The sequence below is a fragment of the Heterodontus francisci genome, chromosome 2, assembly GCF_036365525.1.
Source record: "Heterodontus francisci isolate sHetFra1 chromosome 2, sHetFra1.hap1, whole genome shotgun sequence".
Classification (NCBI taxonomy): Eukaryota; Metazoa; Chordata; class Chondrichthyes; order Heterodontiformes; family Heterodontidae; genus Heterodontus; species Heterodontus francisci.
Window position 1 is genome coordinate 94,599,209 of NC_090372.1, and position 22,224 is coordinate 94,621,432.

Consider the following 22,224-nt stretch of genomic DNA (forward strand, 5'->3'; position numbering starts at 1 on the left):
TACATTACAAAACAGTTTAGAACAGTTTCGAATTTCACATTCCGGAAAGTACAATAGAGATCAGATTTCTTCGATACAGAAAAACATGAAGTGCCTCACAATTCTTGCCATTCCATTTTAAATGCTATGTACATTGGCATGATATAGTAAAAAACATTTTGGTGCATACAGCCCGAGGGGTTTTACCCGGGTTCCAGTCCCTCAGTATACTGTGGTGGGAGGACCTTACACAGTGGCCTTTCCCCATTGAGTCTTTGCGGCGGCTGCCCCAAGCTTTAGTGCGTCCCTCAGCACGTAGTCATGGACCTGTGCCAGTCTGCAGCACTCAGTCATCGACGACTCTTTGCACCGAGTTGATGGTCCTCCAACAGCAGTTGGTGTTTATCTCAGTCTGCATCCCTGGGAACAGACCATAGAGCACAGACTCCCATGTCACAGAGCTGCTTGGGATGAACCGTGACAAAAACCACTGCATCTCTTTCCACATCTGCTTTGCAAAGGCACATTCCAGAAGCAGGCAGGCAACAGTCTCTTCCCCACCACAGCCACCTCGAGGGCAGTGTGTGGAGGTGGTGAGATTCCGGGCATGCAGGAAGGATCTGATGGGGTGGGCCCTTCTCACCACCATCCAAGCTACGTCTTGGGGCTTGTTTGAATGTTCTGGTGATGAGGCATTCTGCCAAATGATTTTGGCAGTCTGCTCGGGGAACCATCAAACAGGATCCATCATCTACTTTTCCCATAGGGCCTTGAGGACATTCCGTGCAGACCACTGCCTGATGGATTGGTGGTCAAAGGTGTTTTTCTGCACAAACTTTTCCACAAAGGATAGGTGGTATGGCACAGTCCAACTGGATGGAGCGTTCCGCAGCAATGTGGCCAGACCCATCCTTCGCAACCCCGGGGACAGACAGAACCTCAGCATATAGTGGCACTTGGCATTTACGTACTGGGGTTCTACGCACAGCTTGATGCAGCCGCACACAAAGGTGGCCATCAGGATGAGGGCAATGTTGCGTATGTTTTTTCCCCCCTTTATCCAGAGGTTTGAATACCGTGACCCTCGGGACACAGTCCATTTTGTATCGCCAGATTAAGCGGATCGGGTGACCGCCATGCGCAGGAGTGGGGTATGGGCCAGACCTGTACCACATACAGCAACAACGTGATCGCCTCGCGCCTGATGACCAGGTTCTTACCGCAAGGGAGAAAGAACGCTGCTCCCACATGCTCAGTTTATGGTGTACCCTGGCTACTCACTCCTTCCAGGTTTTGGCGCAAGCCCCGGCCCCTCCGAACCATATCCCCAGCACCTTCAGGTAGTCTGACCTGACGGTGAAAGGGACAAAGGATCGGTCAGCCCAGTTCCCAAAAAACATGGCCTCACTCTTGCCGCGGTTTATTTTGACTCCCGAGGCCAGTTCGAACTGGTCGCAGATGCTCATCAGTCTGCGAATGGACAGCGGATCCGAGCAGAAGATGGTGGTGTTGTCCATGTACAGGGACACTTTGACCTGAGTGCCTCCTCTGCCTGGGATTGTTACTCCTCTTATGCCTGCATCCTTCCTAATGGACTCAGCAAAAGGTTTGATACAGCAAACAAACAAAACAGGGGAGAGAGGACAGCCCTGTCTGACTCCAGATTTGATTGGAAAACCTTTTGATTTCCACCCATTGATTGAGACTGCGCTGCTGATGTTTGTGTAGAGCAGTTTGATCCAATTGCGGATTCCCTCCTCAAACCCCATTTTGGAGCACGTCCATCATGTATGTGTGTGATATCCTGTCAAAAGCCTTCTCCTGGTCCAAGCTGATGAGGCAGGTGTCCACCCACTTGTCCCGTACATAGGCGATCATATCCCTGAGTAATGCAAGGCTATCAGAGATCTTCCTGCTGGGTACAGTACAGGTCTGATCAAGGTGAATCACCTACTCCAGAGTAGACTTGACCCGACTGGCGATGATCTTGGACAGAATCTTGTAGTCTACATTAAGCAGTGAGATGGGCCGCCAATTTCTGATTTCCGCCCTCTCCCCCTTCCGCTTGTAGATGAGGGTGACGATGCCTTTCCTCATGGATTCTGACATGCTGCCGGCAGAAGCATACTCTTCTATGCTTCCAGCCGCTCTGGGCCGATCCACTCCCACAGAGCCGAATACAACTCAACCGGTCAACTGTCACTTCTGGGAGTTTTACTCGTCTCGAAGGACCTGACGGCCTTTGCCAGCTCATTCAGAGTTAGTGGTTTGTCCAGACTCTCCTGCGTACTGTCATCTAAGACCTCCGTGATAGATGACAGGAAGGACTGGGAGGCCGTGCTGTTCGTTGGCTTCACGTTGTACAGCCTAGCACAAAAGGATTTGCTAATCCTTAGTATGTCAAACTGCGATAACATTACCGAGCTGTTCTCTTCCTTCAGGCTGCTGGTCACAGAGCTCTCTCGGTGAACCTTTTGGAAGAAGAAACGCGAGGACGCCTCATCCTGCTCAACGGAGCGAAGTCTGGACCAGAAGATGATCTTGGAGGCTTCCGCGGCAAAGAGCGAGGCCTGCTGACCCTTCACCTCTTGGAGATCTGACTTGACCTCGATCCCCATTGACTGCAGCCGGAGCAGATTCTGCATTCTTTTCTGGAGTCTTATCTGTTTCTGTGACAGTAGTGACCACACCAACATGTTGAATTTTACCTGTCGTATTTATATACCCTCTTTGTTTTGTTCAGTCCTACAAAAGTGGATGTATATCTTAAAATTTGACATTTAGATGTTGACATTGCTGTTTGTCATTTTTATAAATGACCTGGAAGAGGGTGTAGAAGGGTGGGTTAGTAAATTTGCAGATGACACTAAGGTCGGTGGAGTTGTGGATAGTGCCGAAGGATGTTGTAGGGTACAGAGAGACATAGATAGGCTGCAGAGCTGGGCTGAGAGATGGCAAATGGAGTTTAATGCGGAAAAGTGTGAGGTGATTCACTTTGGAAGGAGTAACAGGAATGCAGAGTACTGGGCTAATGGGAAGATTCTTGTTAGTGTAGATGAGCAGAGAGATCTTGGTGTCCAGGTGCATAAATCCCTGAAGGTTGCTAACCAGGTTAATAGGGCTGTCAAGAAGGCATATGGTGTGTTAGCTTTTATTAGTAGGGGGGTCGAGTTTCGGAGCCATGAGGTCATGCTGCAGCTGTACAAGACTCTGGTGAGACCGCACCTGGAGTATTGCGTGCAGTTCTGGTCACCACATTATAGGAAGGATGTGGAAGCTATGGAAAGGGTGCAGAGGAGATTTACTAGGATGTTGCCTGGTATGGAGGGAAGGTCTTACGAGGAAAGGCTGAGGGACTTGAGGTTGTTTTCGTTGGAGAGAAGGAGGAGGAGAGGTGACTTAATAGAGACATATAAGATAATCAGAGGGTTAGATAGGGTGGATAGTGAGCGTCTTTTTCCTCGGATGGTGATGGCAAACACGAGGGGACATAGCTTCAAGTTGAGGGGTGATAGATAGAGGACAGATGTGAGAGGTAGTTTCTTTACTCAGAGAGTAGTAAGGGCGTGGAATGCCCTGCCTGCAGCAGTAGTAGATTCGCCAACATTAAGGGCATTTAAGTGGACATTGGATAGACACATGGATGAAAATGGAATAGTGTAGGTCAGATGGTTTCACAGCTCGGCGCAACATCGAGGGCCGAAGGGCCTGTACTGCGCTGTAATATTCTAAAAAAAAAAACCCCATTCTATTTAAAAGAAACATTAGGGGCTGAATTTTATTCTCCTGGAAAATAATGGTGGCCCGCACGCACAGGCCATGCACCACGATCTAGCACCGGGCGGTTCATCTACATACGCTGGGCGGTCCACCAACCCTGCCAATCACGTGGCGGGGGCAGGCTCTGCCACGCCGACAACAGTGTCAGCTGCCTCTGTGCAGGCGCTGGCCCTGTTTTTAAAGGGCTGCCAGACCTGCACAGCTGAAGCCTGTACCCACCACCCCACCCTCCCTGCCCACAATACAAAGAAAGTAAATGGCCACCCCATTTCCCCCCCACCCCGCAAAACACCTACATTTAATATCTGACCTTCCCCCCTCTACTCAACTGCACAAAGTGCGGAGGTCACCCCTTCCCCCCTTCCCTACACTAAAAATGTAGAGCTGATCCCGTCCTCCCCTGCCCCCAACTTCACTAAAAATCCTAAGTTCCCCCCTTTCCCACCTTGATGGCGTCAGCTTTCCTTGGATGGGAAAGTGAAGGCAGGTGATAAGTACCGCCATCGCACGGAAATGGGCCTATCCTTTATTTAAATATTTAAAGTTGGGTCCCGTTGCCGAGCAGTGGGGAGACTGCCACAGCACCTTGCCGCCGCTGGGAAGATTGCGCCCGTCCATCCCGGTGTAGGGTTCTGTGGCAGGCCGCTGCCAGTGTGATCTTCTGCCTCCCCCTCCCCCCACCATGGAGCCCGACGTTGGGAACTCAACAAAATCCAGTCCTAGGAGTGGAAGATTCTGGAAACAGAAGAGTATACAAGAAGGCAGGAAAGAAAGGGATGTAAAAGAACAGTGTTAGTTATTTAAGCGTGAAGGTAAATTCTACCCCTTTCCTTCAGAGGTAACTTTAAGTAATACTTTTGTTTAAGCTGTTCTCGAGTACCTCCCGCCTAGCTGATCCAGTTCTCTCCCACCAGCAGCCGTGACAGACTGCTGGGAAATAATGTGATGTGGTGCTGCTGCTTTGCTAAATAATAAATATTAATTTTTATAGTTATTTATTATTCACAGTCAAAGTGGAAGTAGGTCTGGGGAAAATACTTTTATATAAGCCTATTAAAAATATATTTATATTAGTATACTTAATATTTCTTTTACATTAAAAAAACCACATTGAAAATAACCAGTTTCAGCATTTAATAGTTTTAGTTTCAGTTTGTGAAAGGTATTTAGTGGACTGATATTTTTAGGCTAAATTAACTGTGATTAATAAATAGCTACTGTGAAACACTTAGCAGGAAGTATTTGTATTTATTATTTAGCAAAGTAACACAACTGCAATGTTTCCATACTATTTTGGCAGCATTTCGTTTCAGAAAGTACACAAAAAGATATTCACAGCCACACAGGAACACAGCCTGGATTCTGTGGCACCGACGGGGCTCCCGGCACCGGGCCAAAAAGGCGGGGGGGGGGGGATCCCCCTCTCAGTCTTTCTGAGCTCCCCCAGCACGATCTTGCATTGTTCTAGCACTTAAGTGGCTGTGCCAGGATCCCCGACCCTTTGAAGACGGGGATCCCGCCTCCAAGAGCTGCCAGCCAACACAGGGCCGGCAGCTCAGCAGTATTGGCAGCACTACCAGGAGTGGTGGCCCCTGCTGGTACTGCAGACCCAGGCCCAGCACTGGAGACCCAGACCAGAAGAAGGTGAGGCGGGCTCGCCGGGGCCAGACTGTAAGGCCCCGACGGGGGCGGTTGGGCGAATAGTGCAGGGGGAGGGGGTTCAGGGAGTTGGAGTTTATCCTAGCAGATTACCCACGGAGGAGCCCCCCACCCCACAAAGCCCACAGGGAGCATCACATGGTTAAATACCAGCAGCAGGGGGAAGAGGCCCTTAAATGGCTGTTAATAGGCCAGTTAAGGGCCTCAATTAGCCTTTGGGTGGGAAGGCCAATGTCAGCCTGACTTGCCCCCGCCAAAATCCCTTGGCAATGAGGAGACGCAGGCACTCCGCCCCCTGTTGCAATTCTATGAGCCCCCCACTCCGCCTCCAACCCTGCCTCAGGGGGGCCCATAAAATGCAGCCCCTGGACTTCTCTAATCAAACATGATCAATGAACTGGGGGGCCTGTAATAATGTGATCTATTAATCTCCCTGGTATCTGGGCTATCTGGGCACAGGTTGGGTGGTGTGCACCCAAAGTGTATTCCACCTGTATTTGAGCGTTCCATTGCTAGGGCCCTGATGTTTTCCCAGCTCACTGAAATTGGCTTGCACCCAAAAGTGAGGGAAAGAACTGAATCATGACAGCCAGCATAGGGCTATCTTTTGCGACTATCCAAAAACAGCAGCCTTTAGGCTCCAAGCCTTGATAATCCGCCTTGCTGGACCGAAGGAAAAAAACACTTGTTACTTATTTGGAGGCGAAAGGGAACTGCGAGAAGCTCTTTCTCAGATCTTCCAATCTAAGGCTTCACTTCCCTTACTGGCTCCCATGTTCACTGATATTGTTAATGATTCTCTCTCCTCAGTTTCTGTCCCTCTCATCTTCAAATCTGTCATCATCACCTCTCTCCTCAAAAAGCAACTATTGACCCCTCTGTCCTTGCAAACTGACGCCCAATTCCAACCTATCTTTCCTCTCCAAAGTCCTTGAATCTGTTCCCATCTTTTCCAGAACTCTATGTTTGAATCCATCCGATCAGGTTCCCGTCTCACCATAGTACCGAAATGGCTCTTATTGAAGTCACAAATGATATCCTATTTGACTGTAACAAAGGCAAACTATCCCTCCTCATCCTTCAAGCTGTCTGTAGCCTTTGACACTTGATCACACCAGCCTCCTCCATGCCTCTCCACTGTCATGGCAGCTGGGTGGAACTGCACTTGCCTCGTTCCATTCTTAACTGTCTGATTGTGACAACCAGGTGAGAAAGGTGTCTGGGGGTCTCTTTTAGCCTTCACCTGGTCTTACTTTAACTGGGTTTTGTGTTAAATACACTGTGTTTTAGCTCCCCCTTTCTTCCTTGTTCATCGCTTTCCAGTTATAAGGCAAAGACAAATACAAACAGGCTTTCTTAGGTTTAAAGAAGAAAAGTGAAATTTTTCAAACTTCAACTCTAATTCGGTTAACGCCTATGGATACACGCTGCGCCCCACGCTAGCATGCATATGCGATACGCACATGAAAATAGAGACACAAAAGAGAAGAAAAATAAAGTAGAGAGGTTTGGAGCAATCTCTGAAGAGGGGTTTTTGTTACTGTGCTTCGAGCTCGCTGTAATCCTTGCTTGTAGGTAGATCTTGCTTTTCGTTGGGGCGCAGTATTCTTCTTAAACCTTGTTCACTGTAGGAGACTTTTCTCTCTTGGGGTTTATATGTCTTCAATGGTTTCTGACGCTGGTGAGAGAGATGAGAGCAGACAGGAGAGAGGTGGCAGCAACCCAGCCACGAGAGGTCTTTTCAGTCCAGGAGTAAACAGCTTTCTGACCCCCTTGGCCCCCTCCTATTTCTCATCAACATGCTGCTCTTCGGCAACATCAACCAAAAATATGTCAGTTTGCACGGGTACACCTCCAGCTGTACCTCACCACCACCTCTCTCAACCCCTCCATCACCTCTAAATTAACAGAAAGCTTGACCGACATCCTGTACTGGTAGAGCAGAAACTTCCTCCAATTAAATATTGGGAAGACTGAAGCCATTACCTTCGGCACCCACCACAAACTCGCTCCCTGGCCACCAACTCCATCCCTCTCCCTGGATACTGTCTGAAGCTGAACCAGACTGTTCACAATCTCAGGGTCATATTTGCCCCCAAGGTGAGCTTTCAATCACTTCCACATTTTCACTAAGATTGTTTTCCACCTTAGATCTGCCCCGCCTCAGCTCTTATGCTGCTAAAACCCTTGTCCATTCCTCTGCCTCCAGACTTGACTGTTCTAATGCACTTCTGATCAACCTCCCACATTCCACCCTCTGTAAACCTGAGGTCATCCAAAACTCAGCTATCCTAACTCATAACCATCACCAATGTACTCACTGACCTACACTGGCTCCTGCTTAAGCAACACCTTGATTTTAAAACTCTCATTTTTGTTTTCAAATCCCACCATGGCCTGGCTCCTCCCTCTCTCTGTAATCTCCTCTAGCCATATAATCCTCTGAGATATCTGTGCTTCTCTAATTCTGGCCTCTTGAGCATCCCTGATCTTAATTGCTCCACCATTGGTGGCCATACCTTCAGATGCCTCGGCCTTAAGCTCTGGAATTCCTTCCCTAAACCTCTCCATCTCTCTACCATGCTTTCCTCCTTTAAGACAGCAATAATTTGCTCACCGATGCTTGGTTTGCATTTTGCACGGGCACTTGGATCCAGACCTCAATACAACCTTTGTCCAAATGTGGACAAAAAAGCTGAATTCAAGAGGAGAGGTGAGAGTGACTGCCCTTGACATCAAGGTAGCATTTGAATGAGTGTGGCATCTTGGAGCCCTCGCAACATTGAAGTCAATGGGAATCGGGGGAAAACTCTTCACTGGTTGGAGTCATACCTAGCACAAAGGAAGATGGATGTGGTTGTTGGAGGCCAATCATCTTGGCCCCAGGACATCACTGCAGGAGTTCCTCAGGGTGGTGTCCTTGGCCCAACAATCTTCATCAATGACATTCCCTCCATCATAAAGTCAGAAGTGGGGATGTTCAGTGGGGATGGTGTTTAGTACCATTCGCAATTCCTCAGATAATGAAGCAGTCCTTGCCTGCATGCAGCAAGACTGGGACAAAGTTCAGGCTTGGGCTGATAAGTGGCAAGTAACATTCGCACCACACAAGTGCCAGGCAATGACCATCTCCAACGTGAGAGAATCTAACCATCAATGGCATTACCATCGCTGAATCTCCCACCATCTACTTAACTGGAGCAGCCATATAAATACTGTGGCTACAAAAGCAGGTCAGAGGCTGGGCATTCTGCAGTGAGTAACTCACCTCCTAACTCCGCAAAGGCTGCCCATCATCTTTAAGGCACAAGTCAGGAGTGCAGCTCCAACAACACTTAAGAAGGTCAATACTCTTGAGGACAAAGTAGCCCACTTGATCAAAACCCCATCAACCACCTTAAACATTCACTCCCTCCACCACCGGTGTACAGTGGTAGCAGTGTACCATCAACAAGATGCACTGCAGCAACTCGCCAAGCCCCCTTCGACAGTATCTTCCAAACCCGTGACCTCTACCACCGAGAAAGTCAAGGACAGGAGACTCATGGGAACACAGCCACCTGCAAGCTCCCCTCCAAGCCACGCACCATCCTGACTTGGAAGTATATTGCCGTTCCTTAACTGTCGCTGGGTCAAAAACATGGAATTCCCTTCCTAACAGCACTGTGGGTGTACCCAACCATATGGATTGCAGTGATTCAAGAAGGCGCTTACCACCACCTTCTCAACAGCAATTAGGGATAGGCACCAAATACTGGCCTTACCAGTGACACTCAAATTCCATGAACGAATAAAAAAACATGGCATTTGATTGCTTTTTCCTATTTCTGGCAGAATTATGCTGCCCTCCCCACCCCTTTGGAAAACTTCTCAAGTGCAAAAGAGTAGGAAACTGCTATAATGGGTCTCTACCCCTTCTTCTGCTTTACACACAGGAAATAGGCATACCTGGGTTGTAAAGCAGAGAGAAAACTCCCCATCAAATCACAGATATAAGATGGAGACTGAGTAACAGCAGATATCATAAGCTATCGGTTATTGTATTTATAGTTACTGCCTAATTAAGTAATTTAATTGATAATTTAGTCACTCAATGCACTCACCTTCCCTTTTTAATTGTGTTTCGTCCGAGTACTGGATCGAGAACTGGATCAACTGTTTCCTCAAGGTTTTCAACCAGGATGGTATCACCACAAGATAGTGCACGCTCAATGATGTCTAAATAACTTTAAAAAAAAGATTCAGAATGCACATTGGTAATCAAATTTATTTTGTAAGAACAATAGAATGAGCATGCTTTAAATTAAAAACCTGGAGGGGAATTCTATACTCTCCCCTGCAGCGGGTTTGCAGGTGGGAGAGCATAACATCGGGTGGGATGGTGACTGTGGGGGGGATGGTACGCTTCTGCCACCGCCAAAATTTAGTTTGGGCGGGATGGCCTATGAACAGACTTCCCGCCCTGTCGCCAATTGGTAACCTTAACTGGGCAATTAATCCCCAATTAAGGGCCTCGTCCCACTGCTGGTGCAATTAGCTGGGCGGTGGACAGCCCTGTCATCGCATGGAAAGCATGGCCAAGAGAAACTCCATAGGCTGTTTCCCAGCTCCAGGGGTGGGGTGGGGTGGGGGGGGGGCTGGTTGCGGATGGCCGTCCCTTGTTAAAAGACACTTAGTGCCAGAACGAGGGACATGCATCTGGAAGGGGGGGGGGGGCCCGCTGAGACCCACCCCCGGCCCTTGCTAGCGACCCCCTTACACCCCCGTCCCCCATCCACCTCCACCCCGCAAGAGCCTTCTTGCCCTGATCTACTTGTGGCCTGGGTCCATCGCCGCTTCTGGGCCTCAGGTGGTTGCTCCGCTGGCAGCAGCCACCGCATCCACGGTGGCGCTGCTCAGTGGAAGAGCTGCCAGCCTCCGGCGTCGTGGTCCTTGATCCTGTGGAAGGCTCGCTGTTGTCCACTTAAGTGCCCGATTGGCACTAGATTCAGCAGGCCTTCCGGAAAAGAAGTGACGCGGGATTCTCGGCATCGCTTTTTCTGCACATTGGACCCCTGTCGTCAGCATAAAATCCTGGCCCTTGTATTTTTTTTAAACAAGTCAGAAATTTTTGTTATCTTCAGACCATTTACCCTTTCTGTCTTATATGTACAACTCTCAGCTTAGTTCCGTATTTTTTCCTAATCCATTTGATCCCTTGCTGCTGTGGGTCAATCATGAGGGGCCAGCGTTCACAGTTAGTCAGAATAGTGGCATTTTCTGTTGACATCCTATCACTGGGCAATCCTTCATTATTCCAAGTTGCAATTGTGGCATCATCAGTCAACATTGCTATAGGATCTAGACCTTCTGTTATTGGTATGGAAACCTGAGAAATCAGTAAAGAAAGTGTACAATTCAATATAAGCTATTTCTCCAATGCTGTACTCAGGCATTAGTCTGTGCAGCAAGTTAGCATATTTAAATTCATTTACTGAACATTTTTTATTTCAAGATTTTATTCTGCTGTTTTGTAAGTTTGATTTTAACAGGATAGCAATTTGTTAATCAGACAGTATCATACATCAAAAGTAGATCTTAAGATTGTGTGTGTGAAGGCATGGCATGAATCTTCTATTTACCCACTAATTTCTCTGGGGTAACTTTAACCCACAATGGGCAGGAGAGGGCAGAGTGTGGTGGGGTAGGTAAAAATTTCAAAAATCTGAAACCCAACCCCAACCTGCCTTGAATGCGCCCACTTCAAGTTATTTCAATATGTTAATGAGGCCACATGTGTCAATTTTTAACAACCTTTTAGATTTAACAGATGTGGTCTGGGTATCACAGGGCTTGAGAAATCTGGCAGCTGAAGAGAGGTGAGAAGGACCAGATTCCGCAGCTAAGTGCCCTTCCAGCATTACTTGTGCAGATGCCAACTCTATTCTAGCCTTTAAGGTATACACAGTGCCAGTATCTGAGCTGGTGGCTGAGTGTCAGATCAATTGATGGAGCCTTTTCATCAGTGGTGTGGTGCTGCTCTCTCTCCTCCTCCTGGGTATGCTGTGGCTGGTCAGTTCTTGGGTATGTGAAAGCAAAAATTCAGAAGGGGAAGGTCGGGGTGTGGGTAGGTGGAAAGCAAGAGGTCCATGGTCACACGTCTGCAGCTTGATCATCATGCCAGATTGCAGGATGAGGGTGAGCTGGGAGTTGACAAGGGGCATAAGGCAGGAGCATACAGTCACCCTCAATGCTCTCAGTGATGCTGGAGGCCATGGGCTCTGTCGATGCCAGCCTATGGCATAGAGAAACATCTCCTCTGTAGGGCTCGGGAGATACAGGTATCCTTGTTCCCGGCTGGTTCTGCTCTGCTCCCATCTATTGTGTGCCACCTTGACTTGCAAAAGAGAGGGTAGAATGTCAGCGATTATGTAGTACTGTGTTGGGGTGATGTGCCTGCCAGAGCTGGAGGTATGTGGAAGCAGCGGGAGCTGGGTGTGAGCCTGGCATCACACAGCAGAATGTGCATGTGGGTGAGGTGGAATGTTTGGATGTTAGATGTGAGCCCTGAATACCAGGGACTGCTGTTGGGCGATTGATGGGGATGTGGTGCACCCATGTGACGTCACTGGACCTCTTGTGGCACTGCAGCTAGGTCCTCGGATCTACACGCCAAGAATAGACTTCCATGGCCTCCTGCTCTCAATGCCTTCTGAGGGTGGTTCTTAAAAGCCTCCTGTCCCCATGCGGAACCATGGCATCTTTCCTCCTGTCCGCCTCCATCACTAATACCTCCAGCATCCCTTCCATTGTCACGGAGCCCTCTGTCTGCCCTGGTGTTCCGTTTTCCTCGTTTACAACTGCAGAAATAGTATTCAGCAGCAGTCTCCTGTAATTCACTGCAGCTTCCCTTGAAGAACAGAAGGCTGGCTTGCAGAAGTGTTATTAGTGCATGCTACTCGGTCCTACACTACAATCAAGGAAATGAGGTGGCAGCACCAGATTCACATGCTAGCTACCTCCACCTCAACAGGTGTGGACAGGTCGTGAATCGTGGCCCCTCCAGCCAAAAGATGGCACGGACAAAGTTTTAGCCCAAAATATTTTTATCAAAATAATGAAATAAATTATGCTGGATTTCCCTACAGCAGATACTTCTCCCTTTCAAAATTTGGTTAACAACTAATGCTGTAAATAAATTCATCAAATTCTACATAATATTCAACTTGGCTCCACAATTGCTGTATTCGACTTATTGCAGCTATACATACTTCGTGGGATGGATATGAAAGAGACAGTGCTGTCAGGAAAGAGCAAGACATCATTGACATTGACTACTTTGTGAAATTCAGGTATACTGTGAATTTGTGCAGTCCTGTAATACTTCAGTTACTATTCAGTAGGAAAATGAATGAAAGTGCTACCCCAGCAGTCGCACTTAATACATCTGATTTGTAATATGCAAGTGATCCCATGAAAGAACCTCACAGAATCACAGAATTGTTACAGCACAGAAGGAGGCAATTCGGCCTATCGTGTCTGTACCAGCTCTCCAAGTGTGCAATTCACTTAATGCCATTCTCCCGCCTTCTCCCCATAACCCTGTACATTCTTCCTTTTCAGATAACTATCTAATTCCCTTCTGAATGCCTCGAAAGAACCTGCCTTCACCACACTGTCTGGCAGTGCATTCCAGATCCTAACCACACGCTGCATGAAAAAGTTTTTCCTCATGTCGCCATTGCTTCTTTTGCCAATTACCTTAAATCTGTGCCTTCTCATTCTTGATCCTTTCACAAGTGGGAACAGTTTCTCCCTATCTACTCTGTCCAGACCCCTCATAATTTTGAACACCTATATCAAATCTCCTCTCAGCCATCTCTTCTCCAAGGAAAACAATCCCAACTTCTCCAATCTATCTTCGTAAGTGAAGTTCCTCATCCTTGGAATCATTCTCATGAAGCTTTTCTGCACTCTCTTTAATGCCTTCTCATCTTTCCTTAAATGCGGCACCCAGAACTGGATTCAATACTCCAGCTGAGACCAAACTAATGTCTTATACAAGTTCAAAAAAACTTAATAGCATGAAAAGAACTGGAGATAGAAAAATCGATTAAGTTAGGTGATATTGCCTGTCAATGGCAGTGCCTTCCATATGGTGGAAGTTGACTGAAAGACTTGCACAACTCTACAACTGCCTTCATGCTGACTAAGAGCCTGTGGAGGCAGTTATCCTCAGACATTGCCAGGTAGGTGTATCCAGGGCCTGAAAATATGGATTTGTGGCATAATGGGTGTGAGCAGTTGACTCTGGTACAGACTGATTTCACTGGTGTATCTTCTTTTATCTTTAACCTTTTCAACCTCTAAATACTAAGATTGGCAAGACATTAAAAGAAACTCACATCATTAATTAACCTGTCAAACAGGTTGATAATCTGTAATGAACTGTTAGATGCCATTCCGCTCCTCAAGCAGCAGTGAAAGTTTGTATACTAGAAGCTACGTGACAGATCCTTTCTTCAAGAATATTCCTGTTCTTCTGGTAGGCGGTGGCGTAGTGGTATTATCACTGGACTAGTAACCCAGAGACCCAGGGTATTTCTCTGGGGACATGGGTTCGAATCCCACTACAGCAGAAGGTGGAATTTGAATTTAATTAATAAATCTGGAATTAAAAAGCTAGTCTAATGATGGCCATGAAACCATTGTCGACTGTTGTAAAAACCCATCTGGTTCACTAATGTCCTTTAGGGAAGGAAATCAGCTGTCCTTACCTGGTCTGGCCTACATGTGACTCCAGACCCACAGCAATGTGGTTAACGCTTACATGCCCTCTGAAATGGCCTAGCAAGCCACTCAGTTGCACCTAACCGCTACGAAGTCAACAAAAAGGAATGAAACCGGACGGACCACTCGGCATCGACCTAGGCACTGGAAACGACAATGGCAAAACCAGCCCTGTCGACCTGCTAAGTCCTCCTTACTAACATCTGGGGGCTTGTGCCAAAGTTGGGAGAGCTGTCCCACAGACTAGTCAAGCAACAGCATGACATAGTCATACTCACGGAATCATACCTTACAGACAATGTCCCAGACACTGCCATCACCATCTCCGGGTATGTCCTGTCCCACCGGCAGGACAGACCCACCAGAGGTGGTGGCACAGTGGTATACAGTCGGTAGGGAGTTGCCCTGGGAGTCCTCAACATCGACTCCGGATCCCATGAAGTCTCATGGCATCAGGTCAAACATGGGCAAGGTAACCTCCTGCTGATTACCACATACCGCCCTCCCTCAGCTGATGAGTCAGTACTCCTCCATGTTGAACACCACATGGAGGAAGCACTGAGGGTGGCAAGGGCGTAAAATGTACTCTGACTGCGGGACTTCAATGTCCATCACCAATAGTGGCTCGGTGGCACCACTACTGACCGAGCTGGCCGTGTCCTAAAGGTCATAGCTGCTAGACTGGGTCTGCGGCAGGTGGTGGGGGAACCAAAACGAGGGAAAAACATACTTGACCTCGTCCTCACCAATCTGCCTGCCGCAGATGCTTCTGTCCATGACTGTATTGGTAGGAGTGACCACCGCACAGTCCTTGTGGAGACGAAGTCCCGCCTTCACATTGAGGATACCATCCATCGTGTTGTGTGGCACTATCACCGTGCTAAATAGGACAGATTTTGAACAGATCTAGCAATGCAAAACTGGGCATCCATGAGGCGCTGTGGGCCATCAGCAGCAGCAGAATTGTACTCAACCACAATCTGCAACCTCATGGCCCGGCATATCCCCCACTCTACCATTACCATCAAGCCAGGAGACCAACCCTGGATCAATGAAGAGTGCAGCAGGGCATGCCAGGAGCAGCACCAGGCATACCTCAAAATGAGGTGTCAACCTGGTGAAGCTACAACACGGGACTATCTGTGTGCCAAACTGCGTAAGCAGCATGCGATAGACAGAGCTAAGCGATCCCATAACCAATGGATCAGATCTAAACTCTGCAGTCCAGCCACATCCTGCCGAGAATGGTGGTGGACAATGAAACAACTAACTGGAGGAGGTGGCTCCACAAATATCCCCATCCTCAATGATGGGGGAGCCCAGCACATCAGTGCGAAAGATAAGGCGGAAGCATTTGCAAAAATCTTCAGCCAGAAGTGCCGAGTTGATGATCCATCTCGGCCTCCTCCTGAAGTCCCCAGCATTACAGATGCCAGACTTCAGCTAATTCGATTCAGTCCACGTGATATCAAGAAACGACTGAAGGCACTGGATACTGCAAAAGCTATGGGCCCTGACAATATTCCGGCAATAGTACTGAAGACCTGTGCTCCAGAATTTGCCGCGCCCCTAGCCAAGCTGTTCCAGTACAGCTACAACACTGGCATCTACCCTGCAATGTGGAAAATTGCCCAAGTGTGTCCTGTACACAAAAAGTCCAACCCGGCCAATTACCGCCCGATCAGCCTACTCTCAATCATCAATAAAGTGATGGAAGGTGTCATCAACAGTGCCATCAAGCGGCACTTGCTTAGCAATAACCAGTTTGGGTTCCGCCAGGGCCACTCAACTCGTGACCTCATTACAGCCTTGGTTCAAACATGGACAAAAGAGCTGAACTCAAGAGGTGAGGTGAGAGTAACTGCCTTTGACATCAAGGGAGCAGTTGACTGAGTATGGCATCAAGGAGCCCGAGCAAAACTGAGGTCAATGGGAATCAGGGGGAAAACCCTCCGCTGGCTGGAGTCATACCTAGCGCAAAGGAAGATGGTTGTGGTTGTTGGAGGTCAATCATCTGAGCTCCAGGACATCACTGCAGGAGTTCCGTGGAGAAATGCAACAAGACCTGGACAATATCCAGGCTTGTGCTGATAAGTGGGAAGTAACATTCGCGCCACACAAGTGCCAAGCAATGACCATCTCCAACAAGAGAGAATCTAACCATCTCCCCTTGACATTCAATGGCATTCTCATCACTGAATCCCCCACTATCAACATCCTAGGGGCTACCATTGACCAGAAACTGAACTGGAGTAGCCGTATAAATACTGTGGCTACAAGAGCAGATCAGAGACTTGGACTCCTGCGGCGAGTAACTCACCTCCTGACTCCCCAAAGCCTGTCCACCATCTACAAGGCACAAGTCAGGAGTGTGATGGAATACTCTCCACTTGCCTGGATGGGTGCAGCTCCAACAACACTCAAGAAGCTCGACACCATCCAGGACAAAGCAGCCCTCTTGATTGGCACCCCATCTACAAACATTCACTCCCTCCACCACAGACGCACAGTGGAGGCAGTGTGTACCACCTACAAGATGCACTGCAGCAATGCACCAAGGCTCCTCAGACAGCACCTTCCAAACCCACGACCTCTACCAACTAGAAGGCCAAGGGCAGCAAATACATGGGAACACCACCACCTGCAAGTTCCCCTCCTTGTCACACACCATCCTGACTTGGAACTATATCGCCGTTCCTTCACTGTCGCTGGGTCAAAATCCTGGAACTCTCTTCCTAACAGCACTGTGGGTATACCTCCCCCAAATGGACTGCAGCGGTTCAAGAAGGCAGCTCACCACCACCTTCTCAAGGGCAATTAGGGATGGGCAATAAATGCTGGCCTGGCCAGTGACACCCACATCCCATGAATTAATAAAAAAAAAATTATTTATGGATGGCTTCCAACGATTTTGTGGTCAATTTAGATTTTGGCTCCTTTTGTCATAACATAAATATGCATATCTGGATCAACAAAAACAGAACAAACCCCCAACCAGAGAAACATAAAATGCAGAAAAAATAATAAAAATGCTCATCTACCTTTGAGAACTCACTTCTCATACAACTGACCCTTTGATGATCTTTTTAAATGGGACTAACAATCCATAAATCTCTCTCTTTTGCTGTTGTCACTCATTTCTATGTAGGATGCATGGATAATCAAGTGTTGCACATTTTGTGCAAATACAGAGAATACATTGCGATCACGAGAGTATGATCTTTATCTCATACATGGAGTGCCATGATGCATATGAGTTATAGCTGCAACCCAAGTACCTTACAGCTCTTCATTAGATGATTTATATTCTATGTTAGTTAAGTCATTCAATTAAAATGAAAGAATTACAAGGAAATAAGTTAGATTTTAAATGCAAAGTATGTTGAGAAGCGGACTGCTAACTTGTGCTACTGGTTTCACTGTGAATTGTTTCTTTTTTCTCAAAGACACAAGTTCTTGAATATGACATCATCTTGATGAAATTCATGAAAATGACACATTACATGTGGCACAATTGGCACTTATTGCATTTCTAAACTGAAATGTATTAATTTTCTGCCATGGTAAATAACAGTATCATTGACAACAATGATGTCGGAGCACATTTCACATCATTATATGAAACAATAGAGCAAATAACAAAGTTAAGAACTCACATAGGGGAAGAAAAAAGAAAACATACCTTCAGTGATTTCAGGAAAGGAAGCCACATGCCCTCTACTAATTCTTGACGGTATACTTTGGTAAAGGATCCAACATATGACACAAAGGCAGCTGTCAGCAACACATCTCCACATAGTGTCTTCTCCTGAACTTCAAAGAACTGGACAGACTGCGCCCAGCGGACATTTTCTGACTGAGAAAATAAACAAAACTTGCAATTAATCATTATGCAAACACAAACTGGATTGGTTTACTTCTTATCTAATTGATCAATTTGGAAAAGCAAATGTTTTCATTTCTCACATGAGAACAAATTAAATACTAATAATCAGCATTAAGTACTGAACTATTACAATTATAATCGGAAATTCTGAATCTGCATTCTCTCATTACTGGAAATCAATTACATCGTTCCAGGTTAACATCAAAGGATTATGTTATTCACATAATACGTTGGTTGCTGCCATCAACACAAATATAAAACTCACCCAACTGCACAGCACACAGATGAAAGCAATTTTTCTAAGAGCAGCAGAAAATAGATGATAAACAGAACTTCTTCTCCAGTTGCTTTATACTGTAACATAATTCTTCCTATCCCTTCTTACTTGGAAGACAAATTTGGTAACTGTAGGATGCAATGCTGTTTTTTTCAAGTATTGTAATAACATTTCTCTATAGCTAGACATGGACTAATATGTAGCAGTCCCATTTCACTGACAGCATGAGGTGATAGAAGATGGGACAGTATGAGAACAGATTTACCGTATAACAGAGCAATACACTTAAACACAAACGCCTTACTTGTAACATGTCACAAAATAACTCAACAATATTGATCATTGCTGAAGCCAAATTTCTATAGCACTCAGTTTAGAAATCTTCAAGGCAGAATTAATAAAGGCAGATGTTAAAAGAATATGGATTGTTTCATTAGAAATAAGTTCCAAATCAAACTTATTACCTGAAGTTGCCAATTTAGTTAATTCACCAAATGCCCAAATTTAGCAACATGAAAAAAAAACTTTGGATTTCTATCTTCCATTTTGTATTAATAGGTTACTGGGGTACCGGAATATCCAATCATTGTGCATCTTTACCTCGCTTATTTCTGATAAGGTAAGGAAAATACTCTTCACGATGAAGCGTCCACTCCTCTGGGGCCAGCCATTGAGGAAGTGTTTTGTAGCTTTGTGGTGGGTACAATTGAATTCCTGACGGTCCAGTGTTGAGCTGGTAAATGATCACACACTAACAGTGCGAACTCTACAGGGTCAATAGTGCGATGCTTGATTACCATAGCACTGATGCAAATCAGGCATTTTCTCCCTGAGGCCTTCACCACAGCTAGTTCACCTAGTAGGTTATAATTCACCCTTTATGGCTTATGCTTGTGGCTGGACTCAAGGTCCTAGTTTTCACCTAAATTAGGAATGCTTCTCATAATGTGACGGGGGTGCATGAGTGCCATTCTGGACATCCAGCAGCCATTCAGAAAAGGCACTTCAAGGAAGACTCATACAATTTTTTTTCATTTGCATAGCCATCTCAATCGAAGAGGCTCACCCATTGTTCCTGGACCTTACTTCTTGAGCCTCTAGACCAATCCATGAAAGGGTTCATGGTAAAAACAAACTGAGGGTATTTTAAGGACAACCAGAGACCCTTCAATAGCTGCTGGAGAATATACAATTGGTCAATCAGTAACTGGATAAGCTTTTTGGCCTCATCAACTTTAAATCTCCTTTTTGCTAAGCATAGCAATGATGCATGCCATGGACAAACACTCGGCCCTTGCATCCTACCTTCTTTTGGAGAAAATTACAGTACAGTGGAAGGTAACATACTTTGCATAATTTGCATTATGCTTCTCCAATGGGAAATTAGATAAACGTCAAACAGGTGGCCCATTTCTCAATCAAGCCAGCCCCAATCTAGGCCTAAATTTCTTTTTGGAATTATCAAGGCATGTCAGATTGATTGGTTTGAACGCTCAACAATTAACATCAAGACAAAATCTGCTATACAATCCTGTGCATGTAAACAGGAGTTTAAGGGAAACAATGTGACAGTAGGATTCACCCAATATGGACAGGGGCTCAGTGTTAGCTTGGGTCAGTTAGTGCGCCTCTTGCTTCTAAGTTAGAAGGCTGTGGATAATTCAACTCAGAGTTTTCTGAACAACAATTAGACTATGTGGTCTTAAAGAGAGACAGATTCGTCTTAGAAACATAGAAAAATAGGAGCAGGAGTAGGCCATTCAGCCCTTCGAGCCTGCTCCACCATTCAATACGATCATGGCTGATCATCCAAACTCAGTAACCTGTTCCTGCTTTCGCCCTGTATCCCTTGATCTCATTAGCCCTAAGAACTATATCTAACTCTTTCTTGAATATACTTAATGATTTGGCCTCAACTGCTTTCTGTGGTAGAGAATTCCACAGCTTCACCACTCTCTGGGCGAAGAAATCTCTCCTCATCTCAGTCCTAAATGGCTTACCCCTTATGCTTAGAGTGTGGCCCCTGGTCCTGGACTCCCCCGCCATCAGGAACATCCTTCCTGCATCTAGTCTGTCCAGTTCTGTTAGAATTTTGTAGGTTTCTCTGAGATCCCCTCTCATTCACAAGCCTAACTGACCCAATCTCTCTTCATATGTCAGTCCTGCCATCCCAGGAATGAGTCTGGTAAACCTTTGCTGCACTCCTTCCATAGCAAGAACATCCTTCCTCAGATAAGGAGACCAAAACTGCACACAATACTCCAGATGTGGTCTCACCAAGGCCTTGTATAATTGCAGCAAGACATCCTTGTCCCTGTACTCAAATCCGCTAGTTATGAATGCAAACATACTATTTGCCTTCTTAACTGCCTGCTGCACCTGCACACTTACTTTCAGCGACTGGTGCACAAGAACACCCAGATCTCGCTGCACCTCCCCCTTTCCCAATCTATCGCCATTCAGATAATAATCTGCCTTTCTGTTTTTGCCACCAAAGTGGATAACCTCACATTTATCCACATTATACTGCATCTGCTATGTATTTGCCCACTCACCTAACCTGTCCAAATCACACTGGAGCTTCTCTGCATTTTCCTCATTGCTCAGACTCCCACCCAGCTTTGTGTCGTTTGCAAACTTGGATATATTACATTTAATTCCCTCATCTATATCATTAATATATATTGTGAATAGCTGGGGTCCTAGCATTGATACCTGCAGTACCCGACTAGTCACTGCCTGCCACTCGGAAAAAGACCCGTTTATTCCTACTTTTTGTTTCCTGTCTACCAACCAGTTCTCTATCCATGTCAGTACCTTACCCCCAACCCCATGTGTTTTAATTTTGCATGCTAATCTTGTCTGTGGGACCTTATCGAAAGCTTTCTGAAAATCCAAATACAGCACATTCACTGGTTCTCCCTTTTCTATTCTACTAGTTACATCCTCAAAAAATTCCAGTAGATTTGTCAAACATGATTTCCCTTTCGTAAATCCAAGTTGACTTTGCCCCATCCTGTCATTGTTTTCCAAGTGTTCTGCTATTACATCTTTTATAATGGACTCTACTGATGTCAGGCTAACCGGTCTATAATTCCTTGTTTTCTCTCCACCTCCTTTTTTAAATAGTGGGGTTACATTAGCTACCCTCCAATCTGTTGGAAATGTTCCAGAATCTATAGAATTTTGAAAAATGACCAGCAATGCATCTACTATTTCTAGGGCCACTTCCTTAAGTACTCTGGGATGTAGATTATCAGGCCCTGGGGATTTATCGGTCTTCAATCCCCATCAATTTCCCTAACACCATTTCCCTACTAATACTGATTTCATACAGTTCTTCCTTCTCACTAGACCCTATGTTCCCCAACATTTCTGGGAGGTAATTTGTGTCCTCCTTTGTGAAGACAGAACCAAAGTATGTATTTATTTGGTCTACCATTTCTGTGTTCCCCATTATAAATTCCCCCATTTCTGACTGTAAGGGACCCACATTTGTCTTCACTAATCTTTTTCTCTTCACATATCTATAAAAGCTTTTACAGTCAGTTTTTATGTTCTCTGCAAACTTATTCTCATACTCTATTTTCCCCTTCTTAATCAATCCCTTTGTCCTCCTTTGCTGAATTCTAAACTGCTCCCAATCCTCAGATTTGCTGCTTGTTCTGGCCATTTTATATTTCTCCTCCTTGGATCTAATACTATCCCTAATTTCTTTTGTAAGCCACGGTTGAACTACCCTTTCTGTTTTATTTTTGCGCCAGACAGGAATGAACAATTGTTGTAATTCATCCATGCGCTCTTTAAATGCTAGCCATTGCCTATCCACTGTCAACCCTTTAAGAAACGTTCCCCAATCTGTCATGGCCAACTC

General features: G+C 46.1%; 1 protein-coding gene across 3 annotated transcripts in view; it reads right to left on the minus strand.

Moving 5' to 3' along the window:
• LOC137345649 (dynein axonemal heavy chain 11-like) overlaps positions 1 to 22,224 on the minus strand; it is a 622,812-nt gene that overhangs the window by 104,092 nt on the left and 496,496 nt on the right. The window contains exons 1-4 of one of the 3 annotated variants that reach the window (XM_068008899.1): positions 18,951 to 19,069; positions 17,870 to 18,043; positions 10,551 to 10,786; positions 9,522 to 9,644 (exon numbers count right to left, since the gene is read on the minus strand). In XM_068008899.1, coding sequence (XP_067865000.1) covers positions 9,522 to 9,644; positions 10,551 to 10,786; positions 17,870 to 17,899 — 389 coding nt within the window. In that variant the 5' untranslated portion in view covers positions 17,900 to 18,043; positions 18,951 to 19,069. Of the gene's footprint in view, positions 1 to 9,521; positions 9,645 to 10,550; positions 10,787 to 17,869; positions 18,044 to 18,814; positions 18,857 to 18,950; positions 19,070 to 22,224 lie in introns of those variants that run through there. The other 2 variants (XM_068008902.1, XM_068008891.1) reach the window with 2 other exon arrangements.